Source organism: Fringilla coelebs (genome assembly GCF_963513975.1).
Source record: "Fringilla coelebs genome assembly, chromosome: 9".
NCBI classification, from domain to species: Eukaryota; Metazoa; Chordata; class Aves; order Passeriformes; family Fringillidae; genus Fringilla; species Fringilla coelebs.
The window spans coordinates 1,744,106-1,771,938 of record NC_140067.1 but is presented as its reverse complement, the minus strand read 5'-3'; the positions used below and the strand labels follow the sequence as shown (position 1 = coordinate 1,771,938).

At 47.0% G+C, this 27,833-nt stretch overlaps 1 protein-coding gene across 1 annotated transcript; it reads left to right on the top strand.

Moving 5' to 3' along the window:
• Positions 1–601: 601 nt before the first annotated feature.
• Positions 602–27,833, top strand: RAVER2 (ribonucleoprotein, PTB binding 2; the record flags this gene model as incomplete). Its single annotated transcript, XM_084210951.1, has 14 exons — positions 602–757; positions 9,420–9,486; positions 10,366–10,835; positions 15,685–15,876; positions 16,822–16,948; positions 17,850–17,932; positions 20,498–20,602; positions 20,844–20,955; positions 22,114–22,337; positions 23,869–23,980; positions 24,310–24,452; positions 25,613–25,702; positions 26,240–26,362; positions 27,717–27,833. The coding sequence occupies 14 exons, from the start codon at positions 602–604 to the stop codon at positions 27,831–27,833; spliced, it is 2,121 nt and encodes a 706-aa protein (XP_084067077.1).

Genomic DNA, 27,833 nt, shown 5'->3' with positions numbered 1-27,833 from the left:
GAGCATCTCGGTGCCCAGGAAAGGCTGAGGGAGCCGGGGCTGCTCAGCCTGGAGAGGAGCCCCAGCTGAGAGGGGCCTCAGCCCTGGCTGTCCCTGGCGGTCCCTGGCGGTCCCTGGCTGTCCCTGTGTGTCCGGAGGTCAGAGCAGGGCCCAGGTTCTGCCCCGGGGCCCAGCGATGGCACCAGAGGCGTGGGCAGGAACCGACACCTGGGAGTTCCACTGGACCGGAGGCAGAATTTCTCTACTGAAAGAAGGGTGATTGTCCAGAGCGGCTCAGGAGTCTCCTCACTAGGGATACTCCAGACCCGTCGGACACAATCCTGTGCCATATGCTCTGGGATGACCCTGCCTGAGCAGGGCGCTTGGACCCGTTCTGTGAAATTGCCGCTGCGTTCCCGTTCATCCCGCACACCCCCGGAGCTCCGTTACGGGCAGCGCCGAGCCCGCTCCGCTGCCCCGCGTCCGTGCGGGGCTCGGCGGGCCGGGGTCGGGCCGCCGTGAGGGGCCGGGCCCGGGGGCTCCCTCAGGCTGCCCCCGGGCGGGGCAGGGCGGGGGCGGCCCCAGCGCCGCGCTCCCCCCGCGGTCCCCGGCGCGCTGCAAGATGGCGGCGGGAGCCGAGCGCGGCGCGGCGCTGCCCGCGGAGCCGCCGCCGCTGAGCGCCGAGGAGGTGGCGAGGCGGCTGGCGAGCACCCGCCGCGAGCTGGGCAACCGCCGCAAGATCCTGCTGCGGAACCTGCCGGCCGAGAGCAGCAGCCAGGTACGGCCGCCAGCGCTGCCCGCAGCCGCCCGGCGGCGTGGCGCGCTCCCGCCCGCGCCTCAGGCGGGGGCCGGCAGCGGGGAGGGAGGCGCGGGGCAGCCCCGGGTCCCCCGCGGGGCTCGGCGGCCGCGGGGCGCTGCCTCCCCCCAGAGCTGCCCCTCACGGCGCCGGCTGCGCGGGGCGGCTTTGTTACCTGCGGTGAGCGGCTCCGGCTCGCCCGTCCACGCCCTCCCCGGGGGCCACGGCGGGCTGGCCGGGCAGCGCTCCCCCGGGAACGCCGGGGTCGCGGCCCGGGGCGTGAGGGAGCGAGCGGGGCTCGGTGTGGGGTGAGCGGGTAACGGGAGCGCCGCCGGAGAGGCGGCACCTGTGTGCGCACAGGTAGGGCACTGCAGCACAGCCGCTTTCGGTGCGAAATCTGGGCGAAAAAGCTTCCAGACTGGCTTTTTTTTTTTCATCATTATTGTGAGGTGAGCCAGACGTAGAGAGGGAAAGCGGTTTTCCGCAGTCTGACGGTGGTTTAGGAAAATTCCGCTCAAATTGCTGCTGTTGGTAGGAGATGATCGCTGAACTCTTCAACCGAGTGCTGTGAGTCAGATGCTGAGGTGATTTAGCTGCACAGTCACTTCACCAGCTGCAAGCACACAACTTGATGCACGAGTATTAAAAAAAAAAAAAAGAAGAAAGTAACTGCGCCTTTTGTTCTGCTCTGCTCCTGGTGTGCCTCCCCCCTCTCTGAAGCACAGGTGGTTTTACTACCTGCGGGTAAGAGCAGCACGTGCAGACTCTCAATTTCTGCATAACTCCGGCACAAAAAGGCACCATTCATTTTGGAGAGGCTCTCTGGGCGCTCGCAGTAATCCGAGCCGCAGCGCCCAGCTGGCCGCTGCACTTCTGCCTGTTTTGTTCTCTCTCGGTGTGTCTGGCCCTGCTGTAGCAGGTTAAAAGTTTAGAGCTGACAGCTTTGTTAGGGTGCTTTAGGCACCTCTGTTTATGGCAGCCCGATGAGCTGATGTGTAGCGAACTCGCGGCTTGGTGAGCGCTGCTAATCTTCGTCTCTTCACGAAGCGGCGGTGTTGACAGAGAGGCTTTGCTGGTGTGTCACCAGATGCTCGCCCTGGATGGCCCGGACAGGAGTGACACTCCGGGTGTGTCCCCTGCTCCCACTGCATGAGCTCCCGTGCGGGAATCACCTCTGTGGAGCCTCTCAGCCGCTGTGTGCTCCAGGGACAAGCGGTGCTTGCTCAGCCGGTGTCTGCTACAGGGAGATAGCAACATTAAGGTTAAGTTTGGCAGCCACGGAGTCTTCTGGAAGTTTGCCTTTTTGTTTTGATGGCTTAAAAGCAGCGCTTAGATGCCTTTTTCTCTTATGTGTCAGGTTCTAATGTTGCCCTGAACACCATGTACAGATCCTAAAATGCACTTTACAGACTGTCATTTTTATTTTTAACGTTGATGAGCTGCTGCTGGTGGTAACAAAGGCAGAAGAATTGTGCTATAGAGAGAAAGTTTCTGTCCTGGAGCAGTTTTGGAAAGAAGGGTGTTTGTGGTCAGGCATGTTAAGTCTACCTGTGTATTTGGCTGTGATATGCTTCCAAAATTACTATGAAATTTAACATTTTTTGTTGCCAGTAAACACCCGGGTTTGTCTTCTGTTTTCTCCTTGCAGTAATTGGTGAGCCAAGTAAAATCAGATAAACTGTTTCTGACCTGGCCAGTTTTATTCACTGTCAAGAGGGAGATGAACATCACTGAAATGCAGCCAAGTCTCCCAAAATAGGTTTTCATAAATGTAACTATTCATCTCTGAGCGTTGGGGTGTTGGCTTTGCTGCCATTTGTTGTTAAGGGAAGAGTGAGGCCAAGATTTACCAAAATAGTTTTGAAATGAAAAATGACTGTTTTGCTGATAAGAGAGAGAGATTGGTGGAGATACTCAATTTTGTCAGAAAAGTAGGAAAAAACTTATTTTATTAATATGAAGTTACATAACGAATATAATTGCTCTGCCAGTTGTAGCTACATATTAACTTTATTATTGTACTTGTAATCTTCAATTACCTTTGGTGCCCCACCTGTGTTAAACTAAATTTAAAAAAATAAATTACCCTTGGGGCCACAGAAGAAATGTCCCTTGGCCATGAGGTTTCTGAACCAGGAACAGGTTTAGAAACCAAACCTCACTCTGCAAATAGATGCCTGCAGGATCAGTGTTTCTTCAGGCAGTTCTCTCACTACAGCCATGGAGAAAGGATTTTTTGTGGCAGATCTGTTTTACATCTTTCCTGCTCTTGAAGGCAGAGTCTCCATTTGCTGTTCAGCTGGCAAGTCAGGGGATGTTGAACTCTTCAGAGTTGCCAGGTGGTTCCCCAAATTCATCCTCGTGGGATTCCTCCAGCACAATACCAATGTGTGGTGTGACAGTGACCCAGAAATGGCCACAGGCTGTTGCCCACCTCTGATCTCCAGATCTCTGCTATCTGTAGGAGTGACTGTGCCTTAAAGGCAGAATCAGAACTGGGGGATCACCAGAGGCTTCCCTGTTTCTCCATGGAGCTTCACTGGGATACGTGCTTGGAGCAGGGATCCATCCACTCTGCTGCCTCCTGCAGCCTTGGCAGGTGCCACTCCTCCAGTTGCAGTTCTTGGTGCCAGAGTGGGGACATGTCCTGTGCTCTTGGAGCAGTCACTTCATGGCCTCGTTAGGGCAGGGCAGTGGTGTTGCACGTTCTGCAGTAAGATCACCCCCTGGGTGTCAGTCCTTCTGAAGGGCCTGTCCTTGCAGCATGAGCAGCCTCTGATGTGGTGCTGTGGTCAGGGTGATGTTTGCAGAGCAGTCTTTGCCAGGAGACTTAAAAGGGAGCGTGGTTGTAGTGATTGCTTTCATGGGGATCCGCTCGGCGCTGCATCAGGGATCTCTTGGGTTGCCTTGTTGTGTGTGCACCTCCCTGAGCCACATCCCTGATCCATCATCCATTCCAGCAGCAAGGAACACGGTCCCCTGGGATGTTGTAAGAGCAAAGATTGCAACCAGAAGGTCCTTGGAAAATCCTAAAACTGTTCCCAGTGCTCTGGAGGAGGAGGACTGCTCTGAGCAGAGGGAGGGAAGGAAATACCACCTCCTTCCCTCTTTTTCTGCTAAAGAGATGCCAAGAACTTCAGGATGACCAGAATGGAAGTGAAGTTGTACCTCGCTGAACAGGAAGTTTTATTTTGAGTTTGTATTGGTTTTACCCCAGCCAGCAAATAAGCACCGTGCAGCCACTTCTTTACTTCCTCACTGCTCTGGTGCTGGGGAGAATCAGGGGAAAAGTAAAGCTGGGGAGTTAAGAACAGTTTAACTATTGAAGCAAAATAACACATATGTAAAATTAATATAAGACTAATAAAACTAATTGCAATAATTAATAATTATTTTGCAGCCAGATCTCCAGTGTTCTGTGCCAAGATCAGATGCCCAGCAAGGGCTGTTGGATTTTTGCTTCCCCTTTTTGCAGATAAGATGCTGTGGAAGATGCACTTGCTCCCAACCATTTTTGGGTTGATTATCCCCAAATGCCACCATGTCACAGTTCTACAAAATAAACCTGGTGGAGGGGATCCTCTACTTTAATGTAGAACCCACAGCAAGTAGGGCTGGGTAATTATTTTAACACCCCGTGCTTCTCCTGGGGAGGGACAGAATCCAGAGAAAAATGAAACACTGAGGTGTTGATCCAAACCTGCTGCAGTCCACCTGGGACAGGGATTTATTTGGTATTTTGGGACCTGGTGCACCCACTGAGTTTTTTCTCTGCTGTCTGTTCCTGATCAAAAGCCAAATCCCTACTTAGCGTGGTGCTGTTTCTGGTGGGCTTGTGGCATTTTTTCCCCCTTTCTCCCTGGATTAGCCATAATTTTCCTTGTTAAATGGAAAGCCTCTAATGAGGTGAGATGATTTGAGGAAGTGCTCTCTCCAATCTGTTGGATGCCAGAGCTTTAAGTAGAAGGGCCTTTGTGTTTTCATTCCTCCTCTGTCACACTGCCTGAACATGAAAGGCACATTGTGGAGAAGGAGCAGCTCTCATGCCTTAAGATGGAATTTTAAAATTTTCTTTATTATATTTCTTTTGCTTTGAGCTCTTGCTCTCTCAAGTTACCTCTTTCTAGGTCTTTTCCTTCTTTCATTTAGCTCTCACACCATTCAGTATACCCAGGATGATGGAATTAATTTCCAGGCACACAAAGATCCTCTTAGCAACACTCCCAAAAATCTCTGGAAGATCAGAAGAAAGTCTTTCATTCCACTGAGAAATTGTTGTTTTCCTGTCTTCACATTTTCTTACATTACTTCACTGAAGATCTTTGAGAGCTCTGATCTTACAAAAGTGAGAATCTATTCCCAAACACAAAGGTTTGTCCCAACAGCAGTTTATGGCCTGGAATGACTTGAATCCATTTCAGGTTTCCTAGTTTGGGATTGTGGAAATGCAGAGGGGATGAACTTTGGGACACTCCTCAGTGCTCACTGTTCCTGGCAGGTCAACATCTGCCACATCTCAGCGCTGATCCTCCAGCTCTGCTCCTCTGAGAGCTTCCTTAACTCAGCACTGGAAACCACTTGGAAACTGGGAGGGAGGAGGTGTGGTGAGCCCAGTCTGCCTGAAATGTTACTTCTTATGGGATTTATTAATGACACTTTGAGGCCCTCCTACCTATCTGATCAGGAGATGGTTAAAATTGCACTTTGCATCAGTCCTGGTGTTTTTTTATTAACCTCTTGATGGTGCTGAGTGCTGCACTTGCTCTCCAGCAGAGCTCTGGGTTTTCCCTTTAGTAACATATTATTTAAAACTGTGTCAATATTCTCTTTTTTACTATTTATAATTATTTATGTAATATCTGCAGTGAAATCCATGTGTCTTATCATGAACTCAGATATTTAGCAGTCTGAAATCTGAATCAAATGAACACCCTGTTATATCATTTTGTAAATGTAAAGCTTTTTTTCTGAGACGTTCTCTTTTTCCTATCCTGCCTGCACAAATGGAACAAAGCCTTTTTCAGCTGTGAGATGATTTAAAACTTCTTGCTTAGCCAAGTAACTACTTTAAACTTAATTGATTCTCATTTCAAGGATATTCATGTGAAGTTCAGGCCTTCAGCTGCTCAGTGAGAGCCAAGTTATAGACCAGGCTTGGAGAGTGTTTATATTGGAGACTTCCCTAAAGCTCACTGCAGACATCTGGCCAGGCACCCTCAGAATTGTTAAATATTCTGTTGCCAGAATAGCACAATTATTACATTTCATATCAAGTCTAGTTTTACTTCCAGAGAGAGAGCAGTGCTTGAATTTGGTGTGCTGTAGGCTTTATATACATTATTATATATATCTTATGTATTGTTCCAGGTGAGTACTGAGAATTTCTTGGATATTTTTTTCCCTTTCACTGTGAGACTCTGGGTAGGAAAAGCTGCTTTTTTTAGAAATAAACCATTGAGCTTTAGTAATTTGATAAATGTGCCTGTGAATGAGTCCCTTTCTAATTTGTCTTTAAAACAATGCAGGTACTAAACACAAAGTTTGAGGTGCAAATCTCAAATTGATAATAAGTGCTGAAAACTCAGGTTGCCAGTTTTTCTACCCAAGAGAGGGCAGGGCAAGAACTGAAGTATTTCAGGACCGCATTTACAGTAGTAAATAATACATAAAGGGTGTATTATTTACTGTATTACATAAAGTAAATAATACATAAAGGATAAAGGGTGATTTCTCTTAAACTCCCTTTATTATATTTGATTTTGCTTTTTCTGCTAATTTCCACATATGACCAATTATTTCCTAGTTGCGATTTTAATTTGTATTGGTGACAAGATTATCTGCTTTTACAGCTTTAAGGGGCTGTAGAGTGGCTGTGCTTTATTGGTCATATTTCTGTTCCAGGAGCACAAAAGCCTGGAATGGTTTGGGTTGGAAGGGACCAGATAGAACTGCTTAACATTTGTGTTGCCAAAATCTAGGCGTACATCGATTTATAAATGAGGGAGGTCCCAGGGGTGGGTACCGTCTTTCACCAATTGGGAGAAACTGAGGGTGGAACACAAGGCGGGGAATACAATGTTTAAACCTAGAGGGGATTACAGGGGAGGAGAACAACTTCAACAAACCAATGGGGCCTCGAAGGGTACAAAATTGATGGGGAAGGTTCTAGAGCAAGGGGCAGGCTTGGGGAGGGGTTGGCATTCAATGGCAGGAGGGGCAGGAAACAGAAGGGCAGGTCTTTGGGGAGATGGACAACTTGGGCAAAACTAACAGTGCGGGGGGAAAAGGAACGAGCCATTGAGAATAAAACCTGCTGGAACAATACGGAACAGGAGGGGCTGTAAAATCGCCTCCTAGGACGGAGTCACAGTCACAGCCACGCAGCCGGGCAGGAGCGAGCGGGGCAGGGGGAGGCGGCGGCCGCTGTTTGTTTCTGCCGTTCTCACGGAAACATCCCTGTGCTTACATTCCTCACAAGTTAACGGGGTCACAGCAGAGCACCTACCTGACTCGGCTGACCCCCTTCTCCTCCAGAGCAAACATTCCCTCCTGGCCCAGACCTGCAGAGCTGCTGGAGCACCAGGATCGGGGCTGTGGTTCCCATTGCTTTCCTGACACTTCTGCCCTGAGCTGTGGGGAGTGAAACTGGGAGCAGCAGCACAATGGGAGCTCTGTTCCTTCTCTTCCACCAGACCTGAGTGCTGGGAGATGTTGGAGGTGAAGTTTAGAGAAGTGCCTGGCTTAGCAAGCAGAGAAATCTCAGTGTAACACAGAGATATTTACAGCTGTTTAATTGGAAGGAGTACACATTTCCCTGGAGTTGGCAGGGTGTGTTTTATCTTTGTAAATCCTCATGAGCAGTGTTTATGTGAGAAATGCTTTCACTGAAACTCTGCCCAACCCCAGTTCCACAGGTGAAGGTCTCAGCGCTGCCAAGAGCCCACGAGAGCACAAGAACCAGAACCTTCCTGGAAGAACCCTTTGCACAAACCTGGCAGTGTTTGCAGCTCCCTGTGGGAGTTGGTGTTAAAATCTTTACCGGATTTCTGTGCTTAAATTGGGCTTTATTTTAAATCTCCCTTATATTCTCATCAGTTTTTATTTGAGGTCTCATAATTATCCCCCAAAGACTTGCTCAGTAGGGGCTGTTTTCCTCTCAAAGTTTCAGGCAGTTACTGGGGAATCATGTGGAATCATCTGATACACAGATGACTTTCAAAAGAGTGTTCAGAGCTGTTTGAAATCCTGCTTCCTGCTACCTAATCATCATATAAAACTTTCAGTGGTGCTCTTGTAAAATAATACAGGAAATCAAAAGGGCAAATATGTCCCTCTTTTTCTGAGTGGAACAGAAACAATTTTTTGGAGTCTTCAGTGGCACAGCACAACAGAGCTGCCAAAACTGTACAGAAAGTGTCTTTTCAGTCTGTTATGTCTGAGGAAGAGCCATCTCATTGTTTGAGAGGTGTCCACACTCAAATCCCCTGCCTGGCTGGAATTTTGGGCATATCTTGCATTTCAGAAACCCCATCCTTATCACACCTTATTCAAGGACATGTGGTGGCTGCAGAAATGCTGCCATATTTTATTAATGCAGTATTTGACAGCTGCTAAATAGTGAAACCAGAGATTGGTGCTCTCCTGACTAAAAGGTGTGCACCTGATACCCCTCACAGAGAACCCAATTAACCTTTAGGCTCCATATATTGAATTACCAAACTGGCAGCTACACTCAGCTGCTGGAAATCAGCTGCAATTAAACTTTCAGACAAAGCTGGTTGATTATTTTGCTTGCAGAAATCATCTTGCCCTCCTGTGTATGGGATTTATCCAGGTAAAATAATGTAAATACCCAGGTTGTTACTCCTGCTTTTTCCTTGGGGTGGTGAGTGCTCAACTCTGCTTTCTCATCCCTGAATTGACAATGATTTGTGGGGTTTTGGGAGGATGTGCACCTTGGTTTTTTGGGAATAGCTGTAGCAAACTCCTCTTAGACTTGCTCTTGGCCACCCCTCCTCTCTTCCCATTAATTAGTGGGAACAAATAACGCTCTTGGGATTGATTCTCTGTTGAGCAGCTGTGCAGTAATTGATAGAGGATACGTTCCAGGGGGTACTCTGGCCACAATTATCTGCTGGGTGAAAGAATATCCATTATTAAGGGTGAAAATCTATTAAAGTGAACTTGAGCAGGAAACTAAAGCAACTGTTGGGTTTTGGGGCAGCATTGTGCCCTCAGTAAATTTGGTGATGTGAGGCTGCCAGTGTTCCTTGCCCATGTGGTATTTTAGCTATGCCAGTTGTACTTCAGAGAAATGGAGAGGGTTTTGTTATTTAATGAGCTGTGATGTTATTTGTCCTTATCAAAAGACAGTTACAGGATGCCCTTTTGTGTTTATGTCACCCCAGAGAATGAAAGGCAAATTAATCAAATTCAGCAAGCCAGTTTTTTATGTGAGATTAAAACATTGCTGCAGCGATGTGTAACCAACTCCTTTAAAAACAAATATTTGATAGTGTTTCTATGGTGAAATTTTCTGTTTGTTGGGAAAGTTTTTGGTTTTGTTTGAAATGAAGATGAATTTATCCACTTGCTTGGTTTGGGGACTTATTTATATGATGTTATTTGTACTTTTCCCTTGCAGGAAATCCACGACTTGTTTAAAGATTATGAAATCAAGTATTGTTATGTGGACAGGAATAAAAGAACAGGTGAGAACTTAAAACTTCCTTTTATTTCAATTCTGTGAGGGGCATCATGTGCTGTGTGTGAAGTCATGGGCTGTGACAGCTTGTCTGGTGCCCTGCAGTGCCTTTTTTGTTACCTTCTATTGAAGCCAGTGAAAGTTGGAAACTTCCTGGTGTTGATCTGATTTTTGGTCCCCCTCTGGTGTCTCTCAGGAGTATTCCTCAGTGAGTGTCCCTTTGGGACAAAGCTGACCTCAGCTGGTTGAATTCCTTTGGAAAGCTGGCCCTGAGGCCTCTCTTGGGACAAACCACACGAGCCTGAGTGGAAAACCTGCCCAGCTCCAGATGCATTTGCAGTTTGCTCACATCAGGAAACACTTCTGCCCTGTCAGGGTCACCCAGCATTGTTGTAGGTTGTCCAGAGAGATCTCCATCCCTTGGGATCCTGGGAACCCATCTGGGTGACCCTGCTTGAGGAACAGGAGTTCCCTGCCACCCTCATCAGTCTGGGATTGTGTGAAATCCCAAAAAAAGAAAAGCCAAAAAAAAAGATCTGTTAACCCCAAAAGGAGAACTTGTGCATGTTGTCATCCAAGAGATTCCATAGAATCTGTGGTGTGTGTATTCCACTTCAGGGAATATTTAATTTAGTCAGGAACAGTCTGCTAGAAGAATATTTAATTTTGTTCCCCAGGTAGAGAATTGGTTGGGTTCCAAGTTGTGAAGTTGTGTGCATCACAACATAGCCTGTTTTTGAGGTAATTGCTCATGATATTCAATTGAGATTTGAGGTATTATCTAGAATAGATGTATTTATGGGGTGAATCTGTGGTTTCAGGGGAGGGAGAGGTGTGGCTGCAGACCGGCTGGGGTGGCTGATGTCCCCACTCCTCTGTCTCGCAGCCTTTGTCACTCTGTTAAACGGGGAGCAGGCCCAGAGCGCCATCAGGAGGTTCCACCAGCACTCCCTGCGTGGCAAGGAGATCTCCGTGCAGCTGCAGCCCACGGATGCTCTGCTGTGCATCACCAACCTGCCCCTTTCCCTCAGCTTAGAGGAGTTTGAGGAACTGGTGCGTGCCTATGGCAACGTGGAGAGGTGTTTCTTGGTCTACAGCGAGCTCACCGGCCATTCCAAGGGCTACGGCTTCGTGGAGTACATGAAGAAGGACTCTGCTGCCAAGGCCAGGCTGGAGCTCCTGGGCAAGCAGCTGGAGGAGAGCACTCTGTTTGCACAGTGGATGGATGTGAACCAGCTGACCACAAACCTCATTCACTCCAAGTGCCTTTGTGTGGATAAATTACAAAAAGACTGCGCCGATTCGAAGGAGCTGCTCCAGGCTTTCTCCCTGAAGTACAAACCTGTCTTCTGCCAGGTAGGCTGGGTTTCTGTCTGATGGAGAACCAAGGCTGGGATTGCAGCATTGCCTCACTTCACTCCTGCTGTCTTCCACTTTTGCTTTTCCTATTTATTTTCCTTATTTAGTTTTATTTTCCTGTGATTTTTCCTGTTAACTGTTGTGCCATCTGCACAGGGATGGGAGCAGTGATGCTGAACTGCTCTGGGTGTGCAGTGTGATCCATGTTCTCTGGGAATTGTGGGAATTCTTCAGGTTATCACTCCAGCAGTGATGCTGAACTGCTCCGGGAGTGCAGTGTATCCATGTTCTCTGGGAATTCTGGGAATTCTTCAGGATAGCACTCATAGCACTCCAGCAGTGATGCTGAACTGCTCTGTGAGTGCAATGTGACCCATGTTCTCTGGGAATTCTGCAGGATAGCACTCCAGCAGTGATGCTGAACTGCTCTGGGAGTGCAATGTGACCCATGTTCTCTGGGAATTCTGCAGGATAGCACTCCAGCAGTGATGCTGAACTGCTCTGGGTGTGCAATGTGATCCATGTTCTCTGGGAATTCTGGGAATTCTTCAGGTTATCACTCCAGCAGTGATGCTGGACTGCTCTGGGAGTGCAATGTGATCCATGTTCTCTGGGAATTCTGCAGGATAGCACTCCAGCAGTGATGCTGGACTGCTCTGGGAGTGCAATGTGATCCATGTTCTCTGGGAATTCTGCAGGATAGCACTCCAGCAGTGATGCTGGACTGCTCTGGGTGTGCAGTGTGATCCATGTTCTCTGGGAATTCTGCAGGATAGCACTCCAGCAGTGATGCTGAACTGCTCTGGGAGTGCAGTGTGATCCATGTTCTCTGGGAATTCTGGGAATTCTTCAGGTTATCACTCCAGCAGTGATGCTGGACTGCTCTGGGAGTGCAGTGTATCCATGTTCTCTGGGAATTCTGCAGGATAGCCCTCCAGCAGTGATGCTGGACTGCTCTGGGAGTGCAATGTGACCCATGTTCTCTAGGAATTCTGCAGGTTATCACTCCAGCAGTGATGCTGAACTGCTCTGAGTGTGCAGTGTATCCATGTTCTCTGGGAATTCTGCAGGATAGCACTCCAGCAGTGATGCTGGACTGTTCTGGGAGTGCAATGTGACCCATGTTCTCTAGGAATTCTGCAGGTTATCACTCCAGCAGTGATGCTGAACTGCTCTGGGAGTGCAGTGTATCCATGTTCTCTGGGAATTCTGCAGGTTATCACTCCAGCAGTGATGCTGAACTGCTCTGAGAGTGCAGTGTATCCATGTTCTCTGGGAATTCTGCAGGACCCCACTCCAGTGAAATGCCAGCAAAATGTTTGGAGGACATCCCCCTATATCATTTACTGCAAATAACTTGGTTTTTGAGAGCTTTTCAAGTAAATATTGCTGAAGGTTTTATTGCTCAAAGAAAGCCAGAGTGTATGAATATCACAAGTGCAACAGTTCAGATGATGCAAAATCATCATATAATGACTATATTAATATTTAACATGTTTTTCCCTAACTGAGGAAGGCTTGGGTTCTTGGCTGTGTCCAGGGATAGAAGTGACACATCTTTTGGGAAGCTGGGAAGCACAGAAGTGGTGGATCCTTGCCTTTTTAGTGCAGAGGTTTCCTTCTCTTCCCCGTGGCTTGTGAGATGAGGCCACAAATCAGTGTGGCACAGATAGATCATCAGAAACAAGCAGCAGAAGGAAATCTTTCCTTGTAGCCCACAGATTTCAGTGGCAGGGCTGGTTTTGTCTTGTTTTTTCCCCTTAAGTCTCTTGCAAGGCTGCTCAGGGATCAGCCTGAGGGATGAGCGCCTGGAGATTCCCAGCACGTGGAGCAGGAGGTGCCTCAGGATCTGCAGCCTGACCACCTGCAGGCCTTCCCCCCTCCCTGGGGCTCTTCCCAGCCCCAGCAATCTGTAGTTGGCCAGAGGGAATCCTTGGATTTGCCTGATCCAGATCCACCAGGGGATGAATAAACTGGAATTAACTCTTCCCAGAAAATGCCCATTCCTGCCTCTTTTGGTCCCTAGCCTGGGAATGTGTCTGGCTTCAGCCTCACCTCACTGATGCCTAAATTAAGGAGCTTTTACTCCCCATTATTTTCCTCCTGTAAGAAGGTATTAAATGCTGGACTCAAGTCTCCTGCTCAATCTTTGTTTAATTAGCTCAACAGATTGATCCTTCTAAGTCTTTTCCTTCAGGGCTTTTTTTTTCCCAGCTGTCAAATAATCTGGGGGCTGTTATCAGCTCCCCCAACAATTTTTCACCATCCTTTAAAAATTATGAGCTTCAAAGAATAACAGACTTCTTGGGGAAGGATGGATTTCAGTGACAGAACTCTGCTGTGCAGTTAGAAGCACTCAAAAATTGACTTTTTGTCTTTTTAAATAATAATAAATCTTGGGTCACACTTGGTATGGGTGAGGAGAGTGTCTGCATGAGGTCAGTAAATATTTCTGTTCCTGTAAAATACAGGAGGGTTGAGGTAGGAAAACAAATAGTTCAGATTTGATAGGTGAAAAGGGGAAGAAAATGGATACTAATTAATTAGGGGCTTATGAGTGAGACAACCTGAAAATTGAGGACAAAGAAAGGAGGAGGAGGAAGACCCAAGAAAAGGTGGAAAAAGCAAAGAGGGGGGATGTGGTGGGCTGAGTAAAGACAGAAAAACTGGGAGAGGACAGGGAAGCAGGAACCTCAGTTTGGGGGGAATTTCTATAGAGAATGACTGAGAAAAGTATTTTTTTCTTGAAAACTTTATTGCAGCTCTTGTGGTGCTGCCATGGCTTAGTTCTGCTGGGAGCTCATGCAGTATTTCATCACAATCCTTTGCCCAAAATTCTTACCTGAACTCTTGAAATAAACTCTGGGTTATTTCATCTTATTCCAGAGTTACTTTTTTAAAAAAAAATAATTTTGATTTCTCCTCTCCTGACAACAGAAATGTTTTGTCAGGAGGAGCTGCTAAACACTTGCACATGGATATTAGGAAAAATGTGTTTTGTCCTTTGTTTCAACAAAATGGATCAGAAAACCTCAATCTTTTCTTCTGTCAAATTTAAATTGTCACTGAAAGGTCTCCACTCTTATCTAGATAGGAATAAAGAGCTTTTTTTCAGCACCTGTTTACTTGGGAAGTTGAAAAGTTCCTGAATCCTTTGCAGGAATCTTGGTGGCTGCCCCAGGACCTGTTAAGGGAGATTTTGGCTGGGTTTCATTGTAGCTGAAACTTAAATACAGATGTTCCATAGCTTCAAACCCTTCTTTTCACCTGTACCTCAGGTCTTTGCCAGTGCACCTAAACTGGTATCAAAACAAAATAGAAATATAAAATGTATTTATATATGAAATGTCTGTTCTCCAGAGCTCTGCCCAGAGGCCAGGCAGTAACAGTGCCAGTAAAGATCTGACCACCCTCTTTTTCTTCCAGATCTTTGACATTTATATTTGAATTGTCAGGGGAAGTTTGTGGGGCTGAGGTTGTTTTTATCCAGAGCAATCTGGAGGAGGTTTTGTCTCTTCCACACCAGAGCTGGTATCAGTTTATCATTCCCATTCATCTGGGGACTGGAGATTTTTGCCTAAGCTTCATCCCTCCCTTCTCAGCCTGTTTTTTTGTTTGATTTAAATCTGCTCATTCTCTCCCAAAGTCTGCACACAAAGGCCAGAGCAGTGTTTGCCACGTAAGCCCTTTTCCAGTCTGCTTGATTGATCAGTCTGGCATCTTCTCTTGGCATTCCCCACAACCACAGCCTTCCCATGCTCCCAAAAGGCACCAGATACTGGTGGAATTTGCATTGTTGCACGTTTCAGCAGCTGTCATGCACCCTGATGAACAGCACTTTGAATATTGCAGGCTGAAAAAAATGAAGAAGAACGAGTTTATAATTATCCTGCAAAATAAAACTGGCTGTAGCATCCAGCTGTATTTACAGTTTGCTTCTCATTCCTGCTTTGTTGTTTCAATATGTGTTAAATGCATTTCATGGTTGAGGCCCTGCACGAGGTGGGATGGAAGTGAAGGTGGGAATGGAAGGGATGAGCAGAGAACCATGAAGAGATAACCCTGAGTCTATAAACATGGATGCCAAATAGGTGAAGATGTGATATCCCACTTATTTCCAGTGGTTACAGAAAGAACCTCATGATTTGGGGGGAAATAATAACCTTGGTTGTGTCAGCTGTGCAGGACCTGCAAGGGGCAGGTGCAATATTGCAGGGCACCTGCTGGAATTGCCACGTTTCCATGGAGTGTTGGCAGCTGTTGTTATTGCTGGAATTCCCATTTTCCTGACCTCTGGGAGCTTTTATTGCTGGAATTCCCATTTCCCTGGCTCTGGAGCTGTTGTTACTGCTGGAATTCCCATTTCCCTGGCTCTGGAGCTGTTGTTACTGCTGGAATTCCCATTTCCCTGCCTCTGGAGCTGTTGTTACTGCTGAATTCCCATTTCCCTGGCTCTGGAGCTGTTGTTACTGCTGAATTCCCATTTCCCTGGGCTCTGGAGCTGTTGTTACTGCTGGAATTCCCATTTCCCTGGCTCTGGAGCTGTTTTTATTGCTGGAATTCCCATTTCCCTGGCTCTGGAGCTGTTTTTATTGCTGGAATTCCCATTTCCCTGGGCTCTGGAGCTGTTTTTATTGCTGGAATTCCCATTTCCCTGGCTCTGGAGCTGTTGTTACTGCTGGAATTCCCATTTCCCTGGGCTCTGGAGCTGTTGTTACTGCTGGAATTCCCATTTCCCTGGCTCTGGAGCTGTTTTTATTGCTGGAATTCCCATTTTCCCTTTCTCTGGAGCTGTTTTTACTGCTGGAATTCCCATTTCCCTGGCTCTGGAGCTGTTCCCTTGCAGTTTGCCCAGGACGAGGACGGCGGCAGCGGCGACTTTGCCGTGCTGGAGTACGAGAGCGCGGAGCAGGCGGAGAGCGTGCGAGGGGCCATGGACGGGGCCACCATCCACGGCAGGAGGCTCCAGGTGTCCTTCTGTGCCCCTGGAGCCCCGGGCAGGAGCACCTTGGCAGCTCTGATAGCAGCACAGAGGATGGTGAGATCCCTGGAGAGCTCTTTGGGACGGGCTCCTCACGCCCGAGCTGGGGCTTTGTGCAGCCCGGAGGAGGAGCCGGGCCTGGGGAGCGTTTTGGGTTTATCAAGGCCAGGCTGGAGCAGCCTGGGACAGTGGAAGGTGTCTGGGGTGGGATTTAAGGTCCTTTACAACCCAAACCAGTCTGAAATGCTGTGATTCTGTGGGGTCAGCACCGTTGGATCCCTGCCCATGGTAAAGGGCTTTAAGCAACCCAAACCATTCTGGAATTCTGTATTATCAGCCCAGTTCCTTCCTAAGCAAAGATGGCCAGGAAGAAGATTAATAAATATCCATAAAATAGCACAAAGTTGCACCCACATAGCTCTGGGATTTATTGAATGTAATCTCCTGTAAGAGAAATCATTCCAGCTCAAAACAAAAGCAACTGGCAATGAGTCATTGGACGAGCTAAAACTTGGTTTAAACAGAGAGGCAAGAATTTGTCAGCTTTAAGATAAATTTCAAGGCAGGAGAAATAGGTTCATTTCATGCTCGAGGTAGAAGAGAGCTCTTGACACCCACATGTCTTATCAAATTATTTCCTAGAAAATTGAATGTGATCAGTGTTACATGGAGAGGCAGAAGAGTTCCCTCTCTCCAGCCTGCTCAGGCCACATCTCTATAAGAGAGATGAGAAGTCTCTTACAAGATATGGTGCTCATGGCAACATTTCTTATCCTCCTGTACTGATAACTCTGGGTTTAAAGGAAAAAAAGAAATGTGCTTGAAATTTTGTTGGAATCGTTTGTTAGGTGTTTCATTTGAGGGGAAAAAAAGCAGGAAACAGGGAAGGAAATGGTTTTTTCTGTGTCAGATAAAATGTGTTCATTGCCATTGGAGTTTCAGGGATTTAAATGTATTCATTGCTTTTTCTTGCTTCTAACACTTTTTCTCTCTTCGTTGGAGATGAGGAACAATAGGAAAGGCTTGCTTCCAGAGCCAAATCCAGTGCAGATCATGAAAAGTTTTAATAATCCAGCAATGCTGCAGATGCTGCTGCAGCCCCAGCTGCGTGGCCACGCTGTTAAACCTGGTAAGCTGCTCTGAAATAATGCAAAATCAAAGCCTGTTCTTAGTGCTGCGAGGCTTTTGCAGAGTAATTAAGTAGAAATAATATTTAAAATCTGTGCAGACACTGTTTCAGTGTGTTTGTGCAGGTAATTTGACCTTTCATGAAAGCAAAAACAAGAGATGCTTTGCTACACTCTTGTGTGTGGGTAAAATTCAGTGTTCCTACAAATACCCGTGTATGAACTCTGTGGGCTCTGAATATTCATGTTAGAAATGGGTTTAGAAAGAAAAAAATGCACCCACAGCCAGAATTTCTGCCTTGAACTGAGCAAGGCTTGGCTAAACTTAAATCTGATTTTAGATCTGAATTTTGCAGCCTGAGTCTTTCTCCTGTTGCCAATGTAAATCTTTATTCTTTTGGCTGCTGCCACAGCTGTGCAGAGTATTTGTTACAGCATCAGCCAGAAACATTTCTGTGTTCTAATTAGGATGTGAATAAACCCTAATTAATTACATTTCACACGGTGAAAGTGCTCAGAACAGGAACCAGGTGATGAGGAGATCAAGTGGGGGAGAGCTGAGAGTGTGGTGACAAAGCAGCCCAGAAATGGGGTGTGAAGTGACCACTTCAGGGCAGAAACACTTGAGCTAAATCTGAATTTAAAGCACTTCAGATAAAGCTGAGGCCTGCAATCAGCTCAGCAGTGAAACTCTCGGGTGTGGAGGAGCTCTAACCTTCTGGTACTTGTACATCAAAAGGTTTCCTGACCTCTCCCAAACTAAACGAGTCTCTCTGTAGTGACCTTTGTACACTTGAAGTTTTTTTCAGAGAAGCAAATTAAAAACTACAAGATAATTTGAAAGATTTTTACTTGCCTGATTTGTAAAATACACTAATTTTTTTGGTGTGTTTCCTTAAACAGTTCTTGGAGCATCTGCAGGTTTACCTCACCTCATAAATTCAGCAGTTGGGCCACCTTTTTTGCAGCTGAATAAAGTTCATCAGGTATGTGACAAAAAACCTGTCATCAAAAGAGGTATTTGGGGAGAAATCCTAAAGTTTTAAGGAATTAAAGCTAAAATCAAGTGTTCTTGTTGGAGCTGTAAGGAAAGTTATGAGATGGGGAAGCAGGCAGTGCTAACTTTCCAAAATGGAATTATTTTATCTAAATTTTTGACTTAAAACCTGCCAGTGTAGACAAAACTTGTCATTCCTGGCAGAAAAAACCCTCTTTAATGTGAGCCTGGCACATCCCTTTCTCTTGGAGGAGCTGATCCACCCTCCTGGAGGGACTTCATGGATTTATCTGATTCAAACCAACAAGTTCAGCTTCATTTTCAAGCTTGTAGGGACCCAGATGTGCTGCATGTGCCATAAAAAACCAGAGATTTGCAGATGTTGCTTCTTCCTGATAAACCCCCCAAGTTCTCCTGTGATTCCAGATGGGCACCAGAATTCCTGAGGGAAAATGGGGAGGATCTTTGGGATGGGTTTGTGCTAGAAATTGAGAGAGAGAAAATGCACCCACAGCCAGAATTTCTGCCTTGAGCTGAGCTGCTCTCAGGGGTTTCTCCAGCTCTGCCAGGCCAAAAATTGAATTTAATATTCATGGTAGAGATTCACACAAATACCTACAAGGGACTGGAGTCCATCACTTGGCCTTGTTATTTCTGATAATTCAGAAATTTCCATTTTAAAAATAAAATCCCCTTCAGCCTCAGTTGTTTCTGCAGTTCTTTGACAAACACAGGATTAGAGATCTTTAAAAAACCCAACTGAAATTCAGGAATATTCCCTATGTTAAATATATTGAGCTCTTCTATTTTTTCTCTAAAAACTGGTAGGTGAATAGATTCATTTGGAATAAATTCTGCTTAATTTTGCCCCATATTTAAAAAATACATAATTCTTTGGGTTTTTTTTTTAAACTGAAATGACATTTTCAATTGGTCTGTTTAAGTTCCTGCTGCTCTCTCTTCAGCCTGTGCCTCCCTGGAAGGCAGTGGGAGTGTTTGGTGCTCCCAGCTGGAGCCAGGCATGTTTTCCACAATTAACAGTGGGATTGATGATGATCCAAAGGTTTTTCCAGTGGTTTTTGGCTTGGGAGAGCTGCAGCCAAACAACTCTGTGTTTTCTCTGCTCAGAGATTTAAAAGTCTCATCTCCTTCTCTTCCTGGGAGCTTCCTGTCATTTAATGAGCTCCAGACCTGAATTTTAGAAGGGTTTGGTGATCCCAATATCTTTTATAAGGCACATTTTTCTCTTCTAGGGTGATTTGTTTTGGGGTGTTCTCTAAAGCCAGAGAAGCAGGTCACTGTTTTGTGTATTTGTTTATTAATTTATTTAGAAATTCAGTGTTGTCACTGAAATCCCTCCCCAGTCACGCTGGTTTAGCTCCCTGCATGTCTTAGGTTTCTGTTTTATATTCAGGGCTTTGGGAAGTAACAGAATGAGAATAAATATTTTAAAATAATTCTTTTAAAAGGATTCAACAGAGAGGATTTGAAGGTTATTCACCCAGTAATTTTTCAACTCGAGCTAACCTGATTTGCAACTTGCTTCTCTTAATTTCTCTTAGTTATAAATCCTCCTGCTCCAAAATAATGCATTTTCAGCTTTCTCAGGGATGTTTTCCTCAGTCATCCAGCAATTTATTAAATCTTGATTAATCCAGAGCCTTTCCTCTGAGGATTCTGACCAAACTGATTTTTCCACTCTTTTATTTCTGAAAGTTTTGCAACTGAACCACTTGGCTTTGTTGCTGGAGCCAAGCTTAGAAGGAGCAGCCCCTGGCACTGGTGACAATAACCAGCCCTGCATAATTTCTCCTGGAAATCACTGAGACAATTCAAATAGAGATGCATAACTAATCTAGATATGGCCCATCTTTGTTTGGAAAAACACATTTCTGAGTCCAGAAGATCATATTTCAGTCATTAAGGCTTTTTCCCCTAAGGAAATTAAGCCTGCCACCCAGACACAGCCAAGGCTTGGAAATATTTGGGAGTGTTTTGCCCTCTTCATTCCCTGGGTTTGGAGATCAAAACCAATAAAGGGTGAGCTTGGCATCATCACAGTGTCCTGGCTGTTTATTTTTGTACAACAACCTATAGAACAAACCTGCATTTTCCTGGCAGATGATGCTGCCAGACACTTCCAGGCCTGTAGCATAAATCATGATGTCTTCTAAAGTTTATTTTAAGCCTCAGTGCTGGCCAGAGCTCATAATGTTGAGTATACAAATGGCAGAGGCTGAAGAGGGTGCCCCAAAGTTATTAATTCAGTGGCTCAGTTCTGGTGGCAAACCGATCCAGAATGTTCTGAATGAACAATGTGAATATTTTATAGACTTGCCAGTCTGCAGGTGCTGTCATTTGTCAGGTTTTAATGCCTCTGGAGTAGGATTTCATGTAGATTATTGGGGGGGGGAACATATCTGGGTATTTCTCTGAAGCAAAATCAGTTCTGTGGAGGAAATTATTTCCCTTTGCTGTCTTAAATCAAATCTTTAATTTCTTCAAGCAGTTTGTCCCTGGCTGCCAGCTAACCCTTGTTTTAATCCTTTCTCAGAGCTCACTTCTGGGGAGCACCTCCAGCCTGCTGCTGCAGAGCCCTGCTCACCTGCCCCTGCCCCAGCAGCAGCTGCTGAAGATGGAGAACATGCAGGCAAACAGTGTAAGGCCATCCCTGCAGCTCTGCCTCTCTCTGAACACTCTCATCATTCCCAAAATAAATCATTTATTATTATCATGGCTACCCATGATCTTTAAGTTCCTTTCCAACCCAGCCCATTCATGGTTCTGTGATCCTCGAGCAGTTCAGTGGAGCTGAAGAGGTTGAGAATGTAGAAGTTGTAAAAAGTAGCTATGAGCAGATTATTTTAATCATTTACACAGTTTTCTCTTCTTCCTTTTAGAAACCAGGTTTGCTGGGAGAGCCTCCAACAATGCTCCTGCAGACAGTGCTGGGCATAGGGGTGATGCCAGCAGTGAACTCAGGCCTGGCAGCACGAGGAGAAGCTCTCAAGTGTAAATGACATTTCATTTCATCCCAGATCACTAGAAATGCCCAGCTTCACATCATGCACCTGACTTCCTCCCTGTGTAACAAAAGCAGCTTTTAAATATTCTGCTAGCCCAGTTACTGCCTTTTTTGGTTCACTTGGAATATGCTTTTATTTATAGGTGACATTTTGTGGGGTTTTTCAAAGCAGGGAAATGGGAGTTGCCAAAGAGGCATCACAAATTTGCTCTTTGCCTTCATTTTATTAAGAAATGAGTTTTAACAGCCAGTCTGTGACAGGTGTCAGTTTGGAATGCAAATTTCTGTGCCACTGATGCCCTCAATATTTATGAGGAATGAACAGTTGGATACTGGGACTGCTCAGAGCCCCAGGCAGGGCCTGAAGGGGCTCCAGGAGAGCTGCAGAGGGACTGGGGACAAGGATGGAGGGACAGGACGCAGGGAATGGCTGGAAGTGAAAGAGGGTAGATTGAGATATTGGGATATTTGAAGGAATTCCAGGCAGAGAGGGAGGTGAGGCCCTGGAATGGAATTCCCAGATTTGCTGTGGCTGCCCCTGGATCCCTGCAGTGCCCAAGGCCAGGCTGGAGCAGCCTGGGACAGTGGGAGGTGTCACTGCCCTGGGAATGGATGATCCTTAAGGTCCTTCCCAACCCAGCCATTGCAGGATTTTCTGATCTTGTTTCCTCCCCTGCTCCCTGTGTTCTGCAGTGCTGGCCATGCTCTGAGCCACAGCAGTGACCAGGAGCAAGGAAGAGGCATCCAGGGGAGGGCAGAAAGCTCCTCCAAATACCCAGGTTTTCATTTTGGAGAACACTTTGCAGCTCTTCAGTGAAAAGAATTCTTTCCAATGCCAGTTGAGGTGGGGTTTCCCTGTGCTCCTATCCAGCATCCTCCAGGATGTTGTTCCCAGGTTTTCTTTGAAAATGTCAGGAAGCACTAAGAGAGTTATCACAGGGAATGTTTAGAAAAGTCAGAGTTTTATTGAATCAGCTTGAAATGGAGTTGTTTGCCTGTGGGACGGGGAAGGAACAAAAAGCAGTGCAGTAGATCTGGAATTGTTCTCCTCCACCCTCATTAACCCCACTACCGAGCCCTCTCTAATAAATCCCATCTAACAGCAAAGTTTCTCCATTTATGGCTGGCTGCAGCATCTAACCCAGCTCCCATTCCAGCAGCAGCAGCAGGGATGGGCATGCTGCCATTCTTCCCAAATCAGCACATTGTTGGACAAGCTCTTCCCGGGCCCAACGCCGCTGCCGACAAAGCCGAGGCGGTGCCGGGAGCGCCGCCCTTCGCTCCGGCCCTGCCCAGCCTGCCCGGGGCGCTGCGGGCGGCGCACTGCAAAGCTGCGGGGCAGGGCAAGGCCTGCGACCCCGGCCTGGGGGTAAGGAGCACACACACTGCCCTTCTCTCTCTTCTCTCTCTTCTCTCTCTTCTCTCTCTTCTCTCTCTTCTCTCTCTTCTCTCTCTTCTCTCTCTTCTCTCTCTTCTCTCTCTTCTCTCTCTTCTCTCTCTTCTCTCTCTTCTCTCTCTCCTCTCTCTCCTCTCTCTCCTCTCTCTCCTCTCTCTCCTCTCTCTCCTCTCTCTCCTCTCTCTCCTCTCTCTCCTCTCTCTCCTCTCTCTCCTCTCTCTCCTCTCTCCTCTCTTCTCCTTCCTCCCCTTCCTTCCTCCCCTTCCTTCCTCCCCTTCCTTCCTCCCCTTCCTCTCCGTCCTTCCTCTCCGTCCTTCCTCTCCGTCCTTCCTCTCCGTCCTTCCTCTCCTTCCTTCCTCTCCTTCCTTCCTCTCCTTCCTTCCTCTCCGTCCTTCCTCTCCGTCCTTCCTCTCCTTCCTTCCTCTCCTTCCTTCCCTCCCTCCCATGTCCCCCCTGTACAATTCCCTCCCTCCCAGGAGCATCCTGGACCGTGCAGGCTGAGGGAGGGATCTGTGCTCTGCTGGAGGGATCTGTGCTCTGCTGGAGGGATCTGTGCTCTGATGGAGGGATCTGTGCTCTCCTTGGTGGTCCAGCTGCAGGAGCAGAGGCAGCTCCTCCTCAGTGCTGCAGGGCTCCATGTGTGCCTCACAGGGCTGGGTGCTGGGATTGATCTCAGGGCAGTGTCTCTTCTAAAGGGCAAAAATGGAACTTGGGCTTGAATTTTGTGGTTCATCAGGAGCAGTTCTGGTGATTGGGGAGGGCTGTGGGTTTCCAGGTGCTTGTGTGTGTATATATAAATTTTCCATTTTTAATTACCAGTTTTTAATAATATTATTTATTCCCTTGAAGGTGAGGTGTGAGAGGATGATGGAATGGGATTTAAGTGGTCTCATTCTTTCAGAATTTTTTTCCTGCCCTTAAGAAAATTTTCCTTTTTTATATATAAATCTAAAAGAATGTATAATAATAATTATATATAGCATACATTATGATATTATAAAAATAATAAATAATAATTTTAATATACATGATTACTTCAACATTTTGGGGAAACATGGGCTTAATTCATGATTTTCCTAACATTTGGCCTTTATTTCCTTGTGTCTCCAAGTGAAAAGAGTTGATTTTGTCTTGGCCTTGTACTTAATGTTCACTCCCTGCATCTGGAATTGCTCGAGTGATTATTATTCCTTCACTTAAATATAAAAGGTTTTCTTTTGTTTGTTTGTTTTGTAATATCCTTTAGGAACTTGCAGCCTGAAGAGAAACATTCCTACAAAAACTGTTTGGAAGAAAAAACTGTGGGCAGTGTGTCCAGATTGCTGAAATAAAATAGAACTTTTGAAGGATTAACTTCAAAAGTTTCATTTTATTTCAAAGGTTGCAGTTCAAAAGGTTTTTTTTCATAGGACTCAGTTATTCCCAAGACCCTGCTTGGGCCATTTAACTTATTTCTGACCAATTTTATATGAATTTAATGCCAACTTCCCTGTCCATTTTGCAGACTCCCTTGAAAAAACAGACGTCTCTGCTTGGGGAGCCCCCAAAAGAAATCCGGCTGAGCACCAACCCCTACTTGAATTTGGCAAGTGTTTTGCCTGGTATCTGTCTGCCAGGTAAGCAAACATTCCATGGATTTCTTTGCAAATTTCCACAGCCAGAGCATGGCAGATATTTCTCCTGTTTGCCTGGTAAATCCAGTGACCACAGCATTTATCCTCAAGGAAATCTTGTAGCATATCTCAAAACTGCAAAGTCATTTATGCTGATGGTTAAACGGGGGTGGATTTCAGAGGCTCACAAACTTCTAGAAGCCTTTCAGTTACTAGTAGCACTGATTAATTTGGGGCACAAATCTCAGTTTTAATCCTGGAATACAACCTAATTAATGTGTTTTTTACAAGCCAGGTGTTGATCCAGGTTCTGTTCTTTGTGTTCCCAGCAGCAATTGCCAGCAAAGCCTCCAGTCCTCCGCAGCAGACCAGCCTTCCAAACAACGTGGATGCTGCTGTGTCTCAGGGAACTGCATCTCAACATGCAGTGGAAAATTATTTCAGTTATTCCCAGCAGCCTGGGGAGTACCCACAGGTAGGAATAATCCCACAGCCTGCTGTCCCCTGGGATTCTCCCAGAGCTGCTCCTTGTTTTCTCTGGGTGTTCTTCCTGAGCCTCTGCACTGACACTTTATCTGATCATTTCAGTGTTCAGAGCAGATTTAGCACAAAGAACATTCCCTGCTGAAATCACAGCCCTTGAAAAGATTGTTTCTTGAGAGCCTGAACTGTGGGCACTCACTAAAAATTAACTTCTCAGCACCTCTGCCTTGGCTTTGTCTGCCTTCAAAACCAGGGGGTTTTTCTCTTTGTCTTCCCCAGAAGTTTTTAAGTCCTGAACCTTGGCTGGATCCCAGGGCAGAGGGCTGTGCCTGCAGTTGCTGCACAGCTTGGGGATGTTTGCCAGCTGCTCTCAGTGCAGGGGATGTGCTCCCATGTGAGATCAGGGCCTGGCCAGGAGGTGCAGGCCCTGCAGAGCTTGCAGTGCTCAGAGCCAGTTCAGGGGATGCTGGCAGAGAGCATCCCCTGTTTGCAGTAACTGTAACTGCGCAGGGCAGAGCTGAGAGGGGGACACACAGACATCCTGCCAGGCTGTCAGGGGGACACACAGACATCCTGCCAGGCTGTCAGGGGGACACACAGACATCCTGCCAGGCTGTCAGGGGGACACACAGACTCCCAGGGCTGCTGGCAGGGACATCTGGGAGCCCCAGACTCCTGGCAGCCAGGGTTTGGGTTGGGAGGCTCCCAGCCTGGCAGAGGGGTGGGGGTCACTGTACAGAGCTTTGCCAGGGGCCACACAGCCCCTGGATCAGATCTGGTGCCTGAAGGGGCTCCAGGAGAGCTGCAGAGGGACTGGGGACAAGGATGGAGGGACAGGACACAGGGCATGGCTCCCACTGCCAGAGGGCAGGGCTGGATGTGATTTTGGGAAGGGATATCCCTGGGAGGGTGGGGGTGCACAGAGAAGCTGTGGCTGCCCCATCCCTGGAGGTGTTCCCATAACAGGAATTGTTTTCCCTGCCTCACTGCCAGGCCAGAGGTGCCTCCTGTGTGTTTTAAGCACTTACCATAATTTTAGCTGTTTGATTTGAGCTTCACCACTGGTGCTGAAGGTGTTTTGATGCTTCTTGGAGAGCTCTGGGTTGTAAGAATGGTAGGCAGGCATGGGAGAGGATTTCTGCTCCTCTGTAGGAGGCTGTCCAGCAGTGGTACCAGCATTATGCTCAGGCACATCACTCTACCCAGGCCAGAGTGGATGGCTTGGAAAATGAAGCCTCTGAGGTGAGAAATAATTTCATTTTCTTGCTGTCTCCACTGGCTGTTGCTCCCATCAGCTTTTGGACACCTGCTTTGTGTGTTGGCACAGGAATGAGGGCTGGAGAAGGCACTGCATGGGCACTGCTGCAGGGCAGCCCTGCACCCCCAGGTCACACCCAAAATGCCCCTCTCTAAAATCCCACCATGCAAAACCACCTGGAATGCTCAGCAGTGCATTAAAATATTCCCACCAGGAAGCAGCACACCATTACTGGCATTTCCCAGTGCTGAATTGTCCAGCATTGAAGGGCTGTTTCTTGCCCAAGCTGAGGTTTTTGTGAGCAAGGAGAAAGACACTTTTGAAAGGAATGGCACAATTGAAAGCATCATCCAAAGCCCACATTTTGCTCCAGGAATTGCTGCACACCCGAGCTGCTGTGAATTGCACCTCTTGAGACTCAGGTATTTCCTTACCTGCTGAGAGCTCTTCACAATAGCAGAAAAAAAAAGAATTATTAAACCTTTTTTCCTTCTACTTCATGGATCCCCTTCTGGATTCAGGAAGCTGCGGGTGGATCTTTCCCAAACTACAGCACGTGCCTGCAGGTGGTGCCTTCCTTTTTGAGTGGAGCCCAGGGATCCCAGCCGGGCTCGAAGCCTCCTCCAGCAAATCCCTTCAAGCAGGTGAGAGGAGGAGGAGCAGTGCCTGCAGTCGCTTCTCGCTGCCTGCTGCTGCCCCCGGGTGGAGCTTTCCCTCTGCATCCCTGCTGCACACAATTCCTGCAGTGGGAGGAGAGGCTGGGCCGGCTCCAGAGCCCTGCACAGCCCTCCAGGCCCTGGGGATCGGCTCCCCAAAAGCCACGGGCAGAGCCAGGCTGGGCTTTTGGGAGCTTCTTGGAGAGATACGAGTGCAAAAAGGCCTGGAAGGAGGCAAATAAAGTAGGAAGGGAGGAGGAGGAGGTTGGCACTGGATTTAAATGGGTGTTTGCCTGACTTGCAGATGGTTTGCACTGGGATAGAATCTCTGAAGTACAGAGAGCGGCTCAAAATTTCCCAGAAAGCAGATCAAAAAACACAGGATAAATCTAAAGTTTTAGGATGAAAACTAGTCCTTCTTTATAAGTTTAAATAGTATTGTGTAATTAGATAAAAAATCCACATTGCAAGCCACAAGTAGTTAGGTATTAAGTTTAAAAAAAATAATTTAAGTATCATTTCTTAGTTAATCCTTTAAAAAATCTTATAAAGAAAAAAATACAACTCCATTTTTAGTTTATTAAAATTAAGTACTACAAAACTCAAATGAGAACATTAAAACTGTAACATAAACTATAACACAAAACTAGAACAGAAATAAAACCGAGTGTCTGGGCACCTCTGCTGCTCACAGTGACTCTGAGGTAAGTTACAAAGTCTCTTTTCCCAGCCCAGTGATGAAGAAGGAGTCAGAGCTCTTCAGTTCTTGTTCTCAAGGTTGTTTATTGTTCCTTATCTATAAAATTTTTTCTCTGGCTGCCGAGGTCTGCTCAGCCCAAGGCACTCTGCCTGCCCCAGGCTGGTGTTAGCTTTTATACTAAAAATTATGTGTACAATATTTACCATAACTTCCCAGTACCTGTCACCTGTGTCAGACAGTGAGTGCTGCTCTAAACCAACCCAACAGTGCCACCATCACAGCAGAAGGTGGGGGCCAAGAAGGAGAAAGGCTGGACAGGCCCAGGTTCCTCCATCTTACCCCCATGCTAAAATCCCCAAAAATCTGTATTTCACCCTGTGATAAATCCACTATCATTCTGCTTAAACTCCTTAGACTTGCAATCCTTCACACAAGGTTGGTGATTGTTTTTTCCAAGGGCTAAATCAAAGGCACGGGGGCCTTGGGCTCTGTGCCAAGGTCTCTGAGCCCCCCGGGCAGGGCTGGAGCCCTGCAGGGCAGCCAGAGGAATTTGCTGGGTTCCCACTCGAATAAGGATCTCTGTTCGAGCCCCGTGCAGCCCAGGGGAGCGAGCAGTGCAGCCGTGCCGTGTCCTGCCCGCAGGTGGCCCCGAAGCGCAGCTCCTCGTTCCTGGTGTCCTGCCCCGAGCCCGGCCCCGCCGAGTTCCCGGTGCCCTCGCGTTACTCCGAGTCCTCGCTGAAGAAGAAGCGCGTGTACTGA